The 16,879-nt window shown below is 45.6% G+C and overlaps 1 protein-coding gene across 1 annotated transcript; it reads right to left on the reverse strand.

The window, feature by feature from the left end:
- Positions 1–869: 869 nt before the first annotated feature.
- LOC310817622 (parvalbumin, thymic-like) lies at positions 870–2,204 on the reverse strand (the record flags this gene model as incomplete). Its single annotated transcript, XM_083688269.1, has 4 exons — positions 870–932; positions 1,090–1,199; positions 1,612–1,744; positions 2,144–2,204. 4 exons carry the CDS (start codon positions 2,202–2,204, stop codon positions 904–906), a joined length of 333 nt encoding a protein of 110 aa, XP_083544395.1. The 3' UTR covers positions 870–903.
- Between the last annotated feature and the right edge of the window lie 14,675 nt (positions 2,205–16,879).

The raw sequence follows: 16,879 nt of genomic DNA on the forward strand, positions 1-16,879 counted from the left end.
AAATACATCTATTATTATTATTATTATTATTATTATTATTATTTGTTTTATATGATTTATGAAAATATGTATTAATGTTTTCATGTTATAACTGATCACCATCCCCCACATGAAATGATCAAATTGCCAAAGGTGAAATTAAAACAATAATAATAATAATGTATTTATGGAACTTTATAGGCCTACTTAATGGTAAATTAAAACTTCTTCAGATTATAATTCTGATACCAGAGGTGTTTTCTCGTATTTGTCCACAAGATGAATCACTCTTAAGATCTCATTTCAATTACAGTCTCATTTACAGCATTCACATTTTTAAAGGTTGTTGTTGATGGAATAATAATAAAAAATGATTTTGACAGTTAAAAGGCTGTTACTGTATGCCCAGGCAGTTATAAGTGGTAACCTGAGCCCTGTGGCCTCGGCTGCAATATTGCTTAATGTCACATACATCATGAGAAGAAAATGACTTTGGATGATCTATGGTTGTTGGAGGCACATGAGAGGAATATACACTTCTGTTGACTTGACTATTTTCACTGTGCCACATGCTCATATTCACCCCAGACCTAGCAGGCTGTCAAGGACATCGCCAGGATACATCACAGACTGTCATAGGAAGACAGGTGCTTTCATATTTATGGTCAAACACACATTTATTTATAAATGTTCCATCACGCAAGACAGCTGTAGGCAAGGCAAGGGTTAATCCAAACGCCATTTATTTGTATTGGTTTACAATATCATATTTTCATCAAAACTACATCACATTGCACTAGGCTGGACATATATCCAAGAGGGCAGTATGCTGATGCTACAGTTCATGTCCTCAAGCTAAACATAAAAAAAGAAAAGGCTTCATCTTTCCATCACGATCGAAACGCATCAAGGGCTGTATAGGCTTTATGAAGACTTCACAAGAGTGGAGAACTCTGAAAGAGACAAACAAACCAAAATTCAATGTGTTTATACAGTATTCAAGCACAGGTTATACTGAATCACCTTCCAAACTGGTTTGTAATGTGATCTTCATCCCATAACGATATTCTAAGTGGCTGTTGCATTTAGCTGGTTGCCTAGTGACCCTACCTTCCCAGCCAATCTTGCCATCCCCATCCATGTCCGCAGCCTGAAGGAAGGCTCTGGTCTCAGCTGCTGTTAGAGGTCGCGCCCCCTTAGAGAAGTTCTGTAGGAACAACCTAGCGGGCACAACATGACAGGGGGATGAAACAGAAACCAGCAGAGGTCATGTCACAGTACACCAGGGGAGGCTGGTGGAGGTAGACATCGGATGACAGCTCATTGTAATGCATGGAATGGAATGAGGAATGGTATCAAACACGTGTGAAATTGGAGGACAGGCACTCAGACATGTGTATTCCTGATTCTGTTCCATGCATTACAATGAGCCTGTCCTCCAATTTCTGCCTCCACCAGCCTTCCCCGGTACATACAGTACATGTTGGGGGGGGGGGGGGGGGGGATTAACGGGTGTTTGTAAAGTTGATTGAAAAGTGTTTGAAAAATATAAAAACAATTTTAAGTACAAATTGTCTAGGAGTCTAACGGTAAAGATCCGGCAGAGACGTCTCTATCAGTTTGAGACTCAACTGTAACTCATCCTGTTCGATGAAGCCGCTCTTGTCCTGGTCCAGGATTTTAAACACCCTCTCAATCTCAGGAGGAGACTTCTTTGACAACCCCACAGTTTTAAAAAAGGTCCTTGGGCTGAAGGAATCATTTGCTAGAAACAAAAATGAACAATGCACGATGAAAACTTGCCAGGGAAAAGTCTGACTTGATAACTTTATTACACATCATTGACTAAGAGGTTTCATATACCTGTCTTTGCGTCCTAGACCCCACAACGACACTGACAAGAATCGACAGCAATGCAAGCTTCTCTGGAAACCTTGACAACCAAACAACCTGTGTTGTTATGACGCCCTGTGTAACCTGAGCATTTCCCTGCTCTGCTTGCAGAGCGTGTGACAATAAACCCACTTTGACTGACTTTTGACATAGAAACAGTCCTCGAAATTGATTTGCAGAGCCGTAGATAAAACATGCCGTTCAATGGCTCTGTTTATTGGTCTACAACGTAAAACCAACGTTTAAACACTCAAAATGTTTTTGTCCATACCTTTGCAAGCATTGATAGCTGAAGCTATATCTGACGATGCAAGGAAGTCTGTGATGGCCATGTTGGGGATGTCTGGTGGAAACTCTGCAGCCTTCTGTATCCTTGCTGATGGTGAGAAGAAAGCCACTGAAGAGAGGAGACTGGCCTTATGCCACGGTGTCAGAAACCACCAGTGTTTCTCTGTCAGCTGCAGCTGACCCTCAGTGCCCACTTGATGTTCAACTGACATACAGTTCAACTGACATACAGTACAATACCTTTGTGAAGCTCTGAAGCTAAACAGAATACAATATTGCTTCCTATATAGCATTAGTAAATGCCTTATCTGTTGTGCATTTGAATGTTTTACTTTTGGTATGTCTTGTCTTATCTGTTGTGCCTGTGCACTTTATCTGTCTCACCGTGGGAGAGTGAGAAACGTCCTCTCGATTCCTTTGTATGTCTTGACATGTGAAGAATTGACATTCAAGCCACTTTGCCTTTGACTTTGACTTTGATATCTGAATTGCCCTGTGAAGGCATAGTGTTTAGCGTGTCTGTGCCAATGTTCAAGCATAGATAATAGGCCATAGTTGTCTAATTTCATTGCTTTTTCATTGAAAGCCATTCTTGTGAACTTTTTCCAACATACTATCAGCTTGCAGAAGCGCTAACAAAACCCTGAAGATGCCAACAGAGAGAAAGTAAAATGAATGATGTACTGTATGTGTGTTTGTGTCCGTGTGGGTTTCCCCCATGTAGACAGAAGGGAAGGCGTTAAGAACAGGAGTCATTGGCCAAGTAAACAGAAGACAGAGGTTATATTTGGTTTGGCCAGATGCTGCCTGGTTGGCCTGCTCTCACTTCTCACATCTCCTCACTCTCAGTTCTGGTTGCTTCCTCGTAGCGTTGCTGCCGGTGCCCCTCTGGCCCAGTCTCTCCCCAGAACTATAAACATCCTGTTATTCTTTGGACCCAGTCTCGTTTGGGCTTCCCCCCTTGGCTGTGGCTAGGATCACTATCACCTGCCCTGGCTGTGAGTGGGATTCATTACATTTCCCAGTGATTTTAATAATTAGCTTTATAGAAAAACATGAAATACATGTCAATCTGCACACTGGTTGCTGGTCCTAAAAGTGGACTGTTTGTTGCGAGGACAATGTTTCGACCCTAGCTGGCTCTTTGTCATGATTATGAGCATGATAACATTACCTTTTGATTCCAGGCCACACTATTCCAGGCCACATATACAATATGGGGTTCAATGTCAGTAACGCTACTGATGTATTGTCTCCACCATCCTCCGATTTCTACCTCCACCAGCCTCGCCTGGTCTCTGTAGTGGGACAGCCAGCCAGGGACACACACAGCTATTAGGGGCAGATAGATAAATGACTGTGTTTTTCTCCAAGCACCGGCTGAAGTACTCACAGACTCACAGGTGGCCAGGCCCTTTGTAATTATGTATTAGGAAATGGATAATGCTCGCTTAGCAATGTGAAATGTTTCCTGAGTGGCTCAACATGAACCAGTTTGAATGAGAGAGACAGTACTTCTCACCACACTCATGCCTCTGTGATGTTTTCTTCATAGATATTTAACTCACTAAAATGAAAGAGTTGGGAAAGATTACTTACTCTACCCTGACCATTCCAATGATAAGACGTCACAACTTTATCTCTCCCATGTGCGGGGCAGCTGTTGATATCTGCCCCTCCCTGGAGCAATGGTGTCTGCGTCACTGCTGGCCTGCCACTGAGCACGTGCGGGCCTGTGGTTTGTCTGTGGTTGGTCTGTGGTTGGGTCTGTGGAGCTCCTCTGGGCTCTGGTGACGTCACCTGGCTTCCTCAGGATGGACGACAGTAGGCCCTGCAGCCGGGGGGGGGCCAGAGGAACGGCACAAACATCCTCTCCCCCAATACCTGCCCCCGTGGCCTTGTCCCTTTCCATGCTCCACCGCTTGTTTTCAGGAAGACCAGGCTTCCTGTGTGATGGAGGAGAGGAGGAAAGGGGGATGGGGGAGAGATGGAGAGGGGAAGGGATGGGTCAATGGAAGATTTATGTTTCTGTGGAGGTTATTGTGGTGATCATGTTCTTGTCAGGTGCAGCTTGGTGGGGTCCAGGAGGGCTCAGCAGCAGCCAGTGTGGTGGTTAGTGCTTGTGGCAGAGAGACAATGGGACTACGCAGCAGATGGGGCTTCTTCCACATACAGTTCAGACCCATGGTGGTGAGTGGGAATGCAAACTGATCCTATTGGATTTTATTTCAAATTTGATGTTTTGTCTTTGTGTTGTGTTGAGCTGAAATTAGCTAATTTTGAAAGAGAACAGACAAAGCTGAATTGCTTTGGTTTGTAGAATGCCTTGTTGGTTAATAAAACTCATTTGAATAATTTCATGTAGCCTCGTTTTGATATTGGAACTGTGTTTGTTGTTTATTTCTCATTTATCTTTGAGTAAAATAGTTTTATGTAATAACAACATGGCCCATGTCACTCCCTAGGGGTTTGTAGGGCAGCATAAGTGCTCTGGATAATTGCTTACTATGGAGACACAAATACTTAAACACATTTAAGTACACGCTGGCTACCTCAGCTGAAAATAAAAGACACATACCTTACCCCTAATATTCCTAATAGCAAAACATATTAGCCTCCTGAGGGATTCCTATATATCCCTCAATGGTAATTGCCACATAGTTGTTTTAATCAATGCATGCCTTGCTTGGATTGTTTGGGTCTATTTTGGTGTGCTGACTCCTCTCCGTTCGAGGGTCTTATTGGCATAGCTCTCTGACAGTGGAGCTCCAGTCTCAGCTGCCGTTTGGTCTTCAGCCTAGGCTGCTCCTCTTACAGCCAGGGTTAGACCTGCGGCCCATCGCCACTCCCTGGGTCTGGGATCCTATATAATGAAATAGGTCATAGAATATGCACCTCCGTCTGGTTTGAGTACTGTGGACAGAACCAAAACTTGCAAGGATAAAATGTGTAATTTAGAGTAGAATGATCTCAGATTTTTCTAAGAGTGGTTAATTTGTGAGACGCAAACATATGGACATTTTGATTCCTATTGGGATCCTTGTCAGGTCAAGAACCTTGTTGAACCTTAGTGAAGTATAATCAAGATTCCTGCTTTTTACAGTTTTAAACACTTGTAATGTTTTAAATGTTGGCCTCCTTGAGAGAAGAAAGAGGGAGATATAGAGCGAGAGAAGAGAGAAAGAGAGAAGGAGTTCTCCTTCCGTCCATCCTGAGTAAAGAGATTGCTCCTCTTTTCTGCTGGGCTCAGTTACATCTCTGTCTATTTCTATCTGAGCAGCTGTGGTTGGGGCATGCCGATGGTGCTCTCAGATTCAGCAAAGACGCCCCCTCCCCCACTTCTCCCCCTCTTCTTCCCCACCTTCCCTCCCAACAGTTTTATTTCGCTCCCCTCCCCTCTCCTTAACTTTGACATCAATCACTACAAGTATGTGTGTGTGTGTGTGTGTGTGTGTGAGTGCGTGCGTGTGTGTGTGAGTGTGTGTGTGTGAGTGTGTGTGCGTGCGTGCGTGCGTGCGTGTGTGTGTGAGTGTGAGTGCACATTGGAGCCCTGGACTGACCCCGACCCACTTCTGGCAGCTATAAATCCACTGGAACCACATAAAAACAAGACACAGTGTTCTGATCTCTGCACGTTCCTCCGACTCAAATCAAATTAACTGCCTGGGACAGCAGTCGCCTGACTGCACTGTCCCCAAATGTCCGAACATAGTACATTTAGAGTTCTATACACTGTACTTTAGCCTGGGAGCAATTTAGCAGACACACATGCCCAGTCAGTGTCTCGAGGGACTCCTCCACACACCACCCTCTGCTAGTATGAGCTCACTAGACTACGTCTGGTTGCGTAATGCAGATTGGCGTTAGATCCCTGATGGTCATTAAGCTATTGTGTGTCAGGTTCCCCCGTCCACCCCCCCCCCCCCCCCCCCCCCCCCTCACCCAGCAGGTGTGTGGATGGGTTGTACTGAATGCCAAAAACACAGCAGCTCTCTCTGTCTGTCTCACACACTCTCTCACGCACTCTCTCTCTCTCTCTCTCTCTCTCTCTTTTTCTCCCTCCCTTCTCTTCCTCTCTCTCCATTTCCCTCCCTCTCTCCCTCTCTCTCTCTCTCTCTCTCTCTTTCTGCCTTTCTCTTTTTCTCTATTCCCTCTCTTTCCCTCTCCACCCTTCTGTAGTATGAAGGCATTAGAATCCATTCTGTTCCTCTGTGTCAGCTGAGAGCGTTGACTCTCATGCCCTCATTCTCAGAAGTAGGGTGGTAAGACGTATCGTTCATTACTCCGGCTTAACCAGATATCTGTCTAAAATCTTCAAATGCATGCAGCACATAGCATACATATATATACATATATATACATATATATATATATATATATATATATATATATATATATATATATATATATATATATATATACAGTACCAGTCAAGAGTTTGGACACACCTTCTCATTCAATGGTTTTTCTTTATTTTTATTATTTTCTACATTGTAGATTAATATTGAAGACATCAAAACTATGAAGGAACACATATGGAATTATGTAGTAAACAAAAAAGTGTCAAACAAACCAGAATATGTTTTATATTTTAGATTCTTCAAAGTAGCCACCTTTTGCTTTGATGACAGCTTTGCACACTCTTGGCAAGGTGTGTCCAAACTTTTGATCGGTACTGTATACTGTATGTATATTTTACGTAATGCTTGGAGATTAGGACTTATGTCTTTGACTTTTGCCGTTTGGATATTACCAGGAGTATATATAATGAGAGTGAATTTAGACCGTGTTAGTCAGCCGTCCAGGCTCTCCTACGAGACATGCCTGCTGAACCATGTTGAAGTGAGTTAAACTTGAATGTGAATTGAAGTGTGATAATTCAAATAATAATATTGTTATAAAGATATACTGTATAGTTTTAGCCTGGGTACCTTTGCCAGGCCACCCGTCGGCAGTTCTCTGTTTCCTATCTGTTTAAGTGGTAACCAGGGGTTACCCTGACTCAATGCATTTTGGACCGAAATATCGTTGCGCCATGCAACTGGAGTAGTGTCCTGAATGCCAGTGGGCTTATGACATGAGTGACAGTCTCTCTCATGGGGCTGGTAGGATGAAGCGGGAGGGAGGGGGTGTGTCTCAGGGACTCCCCTGGGCCCCTTGGAGGAGGTGAGGATTGTGGGGGAGGGTACTGTGAGGTGGTGAGGGGGTGGGGTGGGGGGGGTGTCTGGGTCTGGAGGGGGGTTAGGGATGCACTTTGCATGATGGACAGGGTTCTGTTTGAGGTGAGACATAGGAGGATGATCCAGTAGAGCTGAACAGGGCTGGTCAGTCTGACTTTGGCCTGGACCCCACTGAAACCATGTCGCTTTTTACAGTACTCCACCAACTCTTGCTGTCGCTCAAGGTTGTCTGCTAAGATGAGACTGCTGCTTTTATCTGTGAGCGGTTTGTCAATGTGGGGTCAAGCCCAATGTGCAATAAACACCTTGTACCAGACGAGGACTTCTACAGCTGTGTGTGTGCGTGGGTGGGTGGGTGTGTGTGTGTGTGTGTGTGTGTGTGTGTGTGTGTGTGTGTGTGTGCGTGTGTGCGTGCGTGCGCGCGCGTGTGCGTGCGTGCGTGTGCGTGTGTGTGTGTGTGTGTGTGCGTGTGTGTGTGTGTGTGTGTGTGTGCGTGTGTGTGTGTGTGTGTGTGTGTATACAGGTCAGAGTTCACGGTCTTGGTTTTCAACACTTTCCCTGCATGCTCTCCCACTTGGCGTCACAAGCAGATTTCTCAGTGCTTGTGTATTTAGCGGCTCCCTGCTGGCTTTAAGTTATTGCTGAAATATCAGTTTGCTGTAATCTGTTCTCAGTACATGGAAAGGTCAGTGTTTGCACATGCATTCAATCCAACCCTAGCCTACCTTTATATGGCACAGCTGCAGACTGGAATGGTATATCACATGGAAAGAATCATTGCACATCTTTATCACTAGATAACTTTGGCTGGTTGATGGAACAGTCGTATTCTTTGACGTACTCGGGGGTCCAAAAGTCAGAGAGGACAGAGAGAGAGAGCTGTTAGAATTAAGAGCTCTGTACTTCAGAAATTAGAACGATCACATATTGTATGTTAGCGATGAGACTAGCTCATATATTCATGATCCCCGTCCTCAACCAGGTCCTCTTTATGCAAGGTCCTACAGTCCCACTGCAAGCCCCTCAACACCCCCTTCTGCTTATGGAGTACTTCACTTTATATGAACTAACCTCCACCCTCTCACCTCCTATCACCCCTAGATAACACCAAGACCAGAAGATCTGATGATATTTCATAAGTCTTTACAATCTCATAAACTCATAATGACTTTGAGGATTTCAGTGTTGTGATTTTATTGTTGTGCATTTAACATTGCTGTCTGATCTGTACACATGTCTCCATGATGCAAAGATGAGCATACCTTCTCTGCACTGTCATCATGCTCAAAGACTTCTTAAACCTGCCATTTTCCTGAATCGGCTCCTTTGAAACCTTTACAGCGTGTGGTGTTAAAGTTAAACGTGTCTTGTAATTCTCCAACACTGGCAGGTATGTCCTGGGCAAGTGTTGCCTGGAGTGTGTGTGCTCCTGTTCAAACTGTGTACCAAGTCACTTGATCCTGCCGCCCCAGCACAGTGGCAGGCAACAGGCAGGCCAGACTGAGATGGCGCTTTTATTTTTAAATTGCTGTGACACAGCATACGGCATAATCTATTAGACATCCAAGCCCATATAAGGTCTACTTCCACAGTCAGATTAAAGTCTGTGTGTGAGGAGGTGGGTTTCCACACTGCCTCCTTGTGGTGTAATATTGTCATTTAATGGGTTCAGAGAGAGGATTTCCATCATTAGATAATCGGAGAGTTTGACAGCGGCAATTCTATCTTTTTTCAGCAGGTTAGTGAAATCCTTCGTTTTTGAACCTCTGTTGTAAGGGTCAGGGTGGTGTTGAGTGTGGTGTGGGTGGTGTTGAGTAAGAACCAATGATAAACTCATTCAGTGATCAATCCAATAATGACATCAATGCTTTCTCTATTCCTCTGGTATGCACCAAAGACAGCCAATCACATTCAAAACGCTCTGACAGTGCTCTTCATATTGATTTGACTCTTATCTGGAAGTACAGTAACTCACCCTTGACCTGCTGTAACAGAATTATAAGTGGAAGCCCTCATCCTGGGGCAGGAGATAGAGATTTCCTGTGGTATTTTAAGATTTCCTGTTCTTTGGAATTCATTTGATTGTGTTTAAATAGGGGGTCGAGAGCTGACTGTGTGGACTCACTCTTTCCCCAGGAGAGGATGCATGACTGGATCCAACTGGCAACAGCCACCTCCACAGCAGACACCAACTGCAACGGTAATCCAATACATACTCAGATTCACTCTCACCTCATCTCTCAGCTCCTCATTTGGGTTTGAGGTTCACCATGATGGTAATATTATGCTGATTCGATTGTACGATTATAATTCTTGTTTAAGTTAATACAACTGTAACTATCTAATGTTCTTGCTCCCAGAGTAGAGGTGTAAGATTTTATGTAACATTCAAATTGATCAGAATCTTCACCCAGACATGAGCGCGGAAATACATACAGATAGGTTCACCTCAGTTGACCCCACTCATCACTTGCTCAACCCCTTCTCATGCACACACACACACACACACACACACACACACACACACACACACACACACACACACACACACACACACACACACACACACACACACACACACACACACACACACACACATGCTTAGGCCCTTTGATACATCTTGTACCCCCTCACCACAAACACATATTCGCCCAAAGTGGCCACTGGCACCAACTCTGCTAGTTCAGCCGAGCCCAAGTCTCAACAGGGGAAGAGCAGGTGTACTACTGTCAACAGAGGCTCATAAATACATTACCAGCTCTCAGAGATAGATCCGATTTATGGCATCATATTAAAGGCACTCTGTCAGCAAACAGGTCTAAAGACCCAATAATCTTCAACTAAGATAAAAGTATTTACTCAAAGGAAAACTACCTTTAGAATCTAATATTGTCATTAGTTAGAGCTTAGGGTAATACTGTACTTGGAGTGACAAGATAGCTCCTTCAAAACAGAATGGAGGGCTGCTCAGTGGCTGTTGTTGCTATGGTTGCTGTATTTGGGAATTCAGAGGTTGTCTTTTTACACCCTTGATATAGCAAAGACAGTGGAGAGATCACTTTTTATTGCTTTCCAAGCCATGCCCCCTTGCGCAAATATGTACACAACTCTGACATATTTACCACTGTGCATTCGGTTATTTCAGTGTCCCATTTCATTTTAACCCCCCAAAAGCTGACATGAGAACCTCTCTCCTGACGTGTCCAAATAAAGGCTACAGACAGTGCAGCCAGTAACCTAACTGGCTGTTTCATTTTCGTTTTTTACCCAGGGTGCTGTGCTAGTCTGGGCAGCGGAGAGCGCCATGTGCTGAGAGTCTTGGGCGTCTCTCTTTTGCATGCTCAGAATAAGCCCAAGCGGGCTCCAATTACCCCCCTCTCACGGATTGTTTGGTGTCACCTCTCGTCTGCAGGCTGGATATGATGATTCTGCACCTCCAGTGTAAAAGGATAGTTTTTTTTTTTTCGTGTGCGTGTGTTACAACTCAATTGGTGTGGCAAAACTCACGGCCAACCCAATTAGAATACTGGAGCTGGAGATGGAGCTTGAGGTCCCCAACTCCCCACCCCCCTCACCCTCCACCCCCCCTCCCCTTTTCGGGTAAGAAGACATGATCCTCAATTGGTCCTCTCAGTCCGCCCACTAGGATCTTCAAATGGACAAGTGTCTGGGTGTTGCAGTGCATGGTGGGATTGATGCATTTCTCTGGACTGTCACCAACAGTTGAAGGAGAGGGACTGGCTGGCAGGAAGAAATAGACTTTGCTGTCATTACAGAGGGTATGAATAGCATGTGGGGCAGTGGAGAAGGGATATTCTGTGCTTTGCTCCAGTTAGAAAAACAACAGTAAATTACGGAATGTAACAGCTAACTCTACACCTGAAACCGGAGCAAAGATGGCTGCCGTCTTCAACTCAGCCCACACAGCAGTTTGTCAGCTATCTGAAGGGAAATCATTGATAACTCACAAAAAGATCACATTGTTGATTTACACATTATCGAGAGGTTGCAGTGACATTAGATGATGAGTAAGTGGACATTTTGAACCTAGAAAATTGTACATTCATCACACACCAACTATAGAATCAGCAGTTACTACTGTAACACTTCCTCTTTAAGCAAGGCAGCTTCTCAGCACATGCAGATATCATATGCACCATGCTGCTAAGTCCAGTGGAAAAAGTGTCAGCTATCTGTCTATGCATCTTGGCTGACCTGACACTGGGCCTAGGGTTTGCAGGCTAGGCCACTTGACGCCTGGGCTATACAGGGTGAGCAAGGGAAAGAAGGAGGGAGGGAAAGAGAGAGGAAGGGAGGGAGGTTGTAAGGGAGGGAGGGATGGGGACCCCTTACTGTATCTCTCCGTTGAAGAAATACACAGGGGAGGCCAAGGTGAAATGCAAGCTACCCCTCCATCTGAATGAACCACCATCTGTCCATCTCTCTGCCTCTTTCCCTTCATTTGTCTCTTTAGCTCTTCCCTTCTTCACACAGCAGTGGACCTGAACGGCGAGTGTGTTTCTCCCTGGGAACAATATCCTGATGCTGTTTGAGTGTGTCAAATGGAACTCCAGCATCAGTGATTTTGTTGCCAGGGGGAGAACTATAGCGACCGTTCACCCTTCAAACCCAACGTGGAAGATAATATGGTTCATGAAAATTGAGCTAGAATTATGTTTTCTTTAAATGTGTATGTGCTGTGTATACAAATTATGTAATTATTGCCCTACATTTGTATGTAGATACAACTATTTCATATGTGACTTGTATGAATATTTAATATGTGAGATATCCGAACACATACATTTTGGAAGTGCTATCACATGAGGGCAGCAGAGTAGCTCTGCCTCTCCTCTCATATTGTGGCTCCTCTCCTGCTAAACATGACATCACTGACTGCTATTCTAAGTTTAACCACTAGAGGGTGTGTTTACAGCCTTGCTATATACAAGCCCAGAGTCGGGTAATGGTCCTTAATGGTCCAAAGGCACTAGGGGTCATAAAAAGGCACAGGCAGTGAATCCATCCTGAGACGGGCCCTACAAAACCTCCTGCACCCTCTACAATGTAGTGATGCTTAGAGTTGCACGCCATGTTTTCTGTCAGGCTTGGGAGAGCAGGTCGAGTGGAACAGCCTCGAGTTGGCTGTCTGCTGTCCTCTCGCTGATGAGGCTCTGTTACATTAGACAAGCTATCGATCGATCTGCCCGCACTGCTCTGCTCCTGCAAATGCCCAGGGGACAGGCAGTATACTGTAGGCTGTATGTCAGCTCTTCGTCCTTTCCTCAGTGCTCACCTCTATCTCACTGTTCTCTCCTGTCTCTCTATTCCCCCCTTCTCTCTCTCTCTCTCTCTCACTCTCTCTCTCTCTCTCTCTCTCTCTCTCTCTCTCTCTCTCTCTCTCTCTCTCTCTCTCTCTCTCTCTCTCTTTCTCCTGTGTCAGCTTGTCTCTCTCCTACTGTAGTTTCCCCTCTCCTCTCTCACTTCTCACTTTTCTTGGCTCACTCTCTTTTCCCTTCTGTCTTTTCTCTCCTCCAGTGGCTTGGTTCTGCACAGCTGCTCTCTCCTCATGGAATAGACCGTTGTAGTGCGAGGCTGTGGAATGGGGCCATCAGAACACAAGGTATGAGTTCGGTGTTTTTCCCTCCAAAGTAACTGAGTGAGAATGACACTTACCGTGGACAGTGTTAGAGATGAGGTCATTGTATCAGGATGTTGCAACACACAGGGTGTGATGATAAAGCATGTGGACTGACTTGTTTAGCTTCACTTGGTGTGCATCATGTGACGTGTGTGGGGGATTGTGTGCATCTGACAGAGTTACACCACCTCAGGGGTGGAGCTAGCTGTGTCCTTTCGTTGGATGGACCCCAAGCTTATTGGTTACCCAAGCAGGGGTCTGGTCGTGGTGGAACAAACCAGCGCTGACAACCAATGGTATGGTTATGTAGTTATGGCTTATACTACTATGGTCAACGGTTTGTGACCATTGCATCGTTTTACAGTGAACCATTCTTCGTAGTAGAATAGAACAGTCTGTAAATCAACCGAACCCAGCAGTTGTGGTCACTTATTTTGTTTGTACTGTAGCTTTATGTGTGTGCTATTGTGTTCAGTGTCTGTGTGTGTGCGTGTGTGCGTGTGTGTGTGTGTGTGTGTGTGTGTGTGTGTGTGTGTGTGTGTGTGTGTGTGTGTGTGTGTGTGTGCGTGTGTGTGTGTGTGTGTGTGAACAGTGTCTGTTTGTATAAGGGCTGTTGGGAGGGGTCATTGTGGGGTTTTGTGGGTACTTCCCTCATGCCCTCTACATACACCTGCCACACAGTGAGGTGCTAATCCAGGAGATAAAAGAGAGGAAGATTATAGCCCGCTGGGACTAGCCTGTGTGTGTGTGTGTGTGTGTGTGTGTGTGTGTGTGTGTGTGTGTTTGTGTGTGTATGCCTCTCCCTTCCTGCATGCATCCCCTTCCTTCTTGTATGTGTATGTGTGTGTGTGTATGCCTGCCTCTCCTTTCCTGCATGAATCCCCTGCCTTCTTGTATGTGTGTGTGTGTGTGTGTGTGTGTGTGTGTGTGTGTGTGTGTGTGTGTGTATTTGTGTGTGTGTATGTGTGTCTGCCTCTTGCATTCGTCCGTCACGCAGTTCAGTGAGTCAGCTTCTCTGTTCCCTTTCCTGAGTCACTCGTTTAGCCGTTGCCTGGTAACACAGAGCGGAAAAACTTTCCTATTGCGTGTTCGCCGCAGAGGACGGCCACCAATATTTATTCAGGCCCCAGCAGTGAGTGGCCGAGAGAAAATAATAGATACATTCTCCAATGATTGCATGGGTACCATGTCATCCGACAAAGAGAAGCTTAGTAATCAGTTTTTGCACATCCTGTTATTGAAGGTGACCCACTGTAAAGGAAGGCTCTGTGGCACACGGTGTAACATGATTCTACGAACTGACTGACGAAAGTCAGGAATATTTAATTGGGGAAAAGTAACCATCTAGTTGTATGGGTACTGTAGTAAAATAACAACTATGCATGTATACTGTATAGGTACAGCTGCTTTCTCCACGAAACAGAATAACTCCTCTTATGAACTATGTCCCATAAACTGTAGCATGAATATTTGCCCCTCTCAGTAACATCAAGCTGATAATCTACATGTTATGTTGAAGAATCACTCCATAACCTTTCTCACCATGCAGGTATAAAGACCTCCAGTGCTGGCTCCCCCAAGGGGAGAGGACGACCCAGGTAGAGGAGGAACCCTCCCTCCTCACTTACCTCTGTGTGCTGGGTCAGAGAGAGCCCCAGGCCCCCTGGTCCTGGAACAAGCCCCAGCCCATCCTCCTGACTCCCCGGACCAGGGTCACTCCTCAACACTGCTCCCTCCTGAGGGGCCTGTTCTGGGGGATCACTGGGGAGGTAGTGGCAACTCAGTGGGATGATGTCACAAGCCATCCACACAACACTGTCATTCCCATCATTGTTGATGAAATAACAAACTGTCGTGGGATTTTTCCTGTTTTACGTCAGCATCATAGCAAAATACACAGCATTCCTAACGATAACTTTACAGTGCACAATACATGTATACCTCTTCTTCTGGATCAGTTTAGGACTGTTGAGTGTGCTGCTGACCACTCTACTGGGGTGCCTGGTAGTGCTCATGTCTTTGTGTTTGATACCCCTAGACCAACCATGAGAAGTACTAGTCATCCCATCCCACTGGGAGAGCACATAGAGCTTGATGTAAATGAACTAGACAAGGAGTACCTTTTAAAACCACGAGGGCACACTGACAGTTCAGTCTCTGACGTCACTCCTGGTACACAGTCATGTCCTGCATCACTAAACGTCTACGTGGACAACACTGGTTCAGATGAACCTAGAGTGGAGGAGCCTGACGACACAGGCAGACATCTATGTGAGACAGACTCAGACATGGATGATGACACCAAGGCCAATGAGAAAGCTGGTCATCCCATTGATGAGGACAGTGATGAGTCATCCGATGACTTTTACAACATGAGTTCCCATTGGCACTACAGTCCCAGTTCTGACAGTGAGGGGGAGGCTGTGTGTTCGGTGCTCACCACAGACAATAATAAAAACGTCTTCAACCTGAAAAGCCTTCTGAAACCCAGCCATCACAACGCGGCCCGGATCGCATCATTAGCAGGGGACGAGGCTGGACATGGGAGGAAGGCTGTGTCTTTCTTTGATGATGTCACAGTCTACCTGTTTGATCAGGTACTTCATCAGCTGACTCTGTTTCATAAACATATTGTTATCTGGTCATAAGCACACACACACTTCCTGATATAAGCATAAATGAACTACTTCTTGTAAGTTTATTTTTTATCTTGTTTTATATATCTCATGTATACATCTTCCTCCAAATCAGAATATTGCCATTTGATTCTTCTCCATAGGAGAGTCCCACCAGGGAGCTGCAGAGCCCCTGGTCAGACCCATACAGACACACACCTGAGGCTGATGCAGCATCCTCATCACCAGCCTGCACCCTCCCAAACAGCCTGTCCACCTCAGGGATCCCCTCAGATGACAATGGTATGTATCTCTCCATCCTAGGTACAGTAGGTCCGTGTATTGCAGATAATCTGAAACAAGATCTTGGGTGGAACAAAATAGTTGTTGACGTTTACGATCTCGTTTCTAAGCATTACTCAAGCTCTATCTGATGGTCATTGTGTTTGTGTTTGTGTTTGTGTTTGTGTTTGTGCTGCCCTACAGGTGTTGGCTTTGAGTGGGATTATGACTTCTCCTCCTTGGACTGCTCCCTCGTTACCAAGACGACCAGTTCTAATCATCACAATAACATTCTGTCCAGCACATCCTCAGTATGGCATCACGACACGCCCATCCCCCCCTCCCCGAGGTGGAGCAGCCCACCCAATTCTCCCCGCTTCTCTGTGTCCCCCTCCAGTCTCTTCCTCACCCACGTCTCTGACTCTGACCTGGAACTATGAGGCAAGTGGTCAGCCGCTCACCTCACCCTGCCTCACCCCTCCTCACCCCCCCTCACCCAACTAGATACGGTTTGGATTGGGAAACACAGTCAATGGAAGATAATCTGCTTGTTATAAACACACACACACACACACACACACACACACACACACACACACACACACACACTTCACACACACACACACACACACACACACAGGTGCACATACAGAGTCGCCCCCCCCCTCCCCCCTTTTAATAACGTCAGTCGGGCGTGTGTGACACATCGGCCCTGTGCTTCTCTTTCCTCCATCCCAGTGTCCCTCCCCCTGCAGTCAAAGGCCATCTCCACTGTCACCATGGCTCAGTGTGACACGCTTGTTTTCCTTTCAACCAGCGAGCCTTGGGCTCATGGGCTCATGGAAAAAGTGACTTATCCCTTCTCTCCTCTCCCCTCCTCTCCCCTCTACTCCTCTTCCCTCCTCCTCCTCTTTTATGATTTCACATGAGTCAGGGTTTAATGGAAGGTTTTTCTCTCGGATAGTTCCAGTGCACCTGTCAGGTATGTCATCATGAAGTTG

The sequence above is a fragment of the Argentina silus genome (genome assembly GCF_951799395.1).
Source record: "Argentina silus genome assembly, chromosome: 16".
NCBI classification, from domain to species: domain Eukaryota; kingdom Metazoa; phylum Chordata; class Actinopteri; order Argentiniformes; family Argentinidae; genus Argentina; species Argentina silus.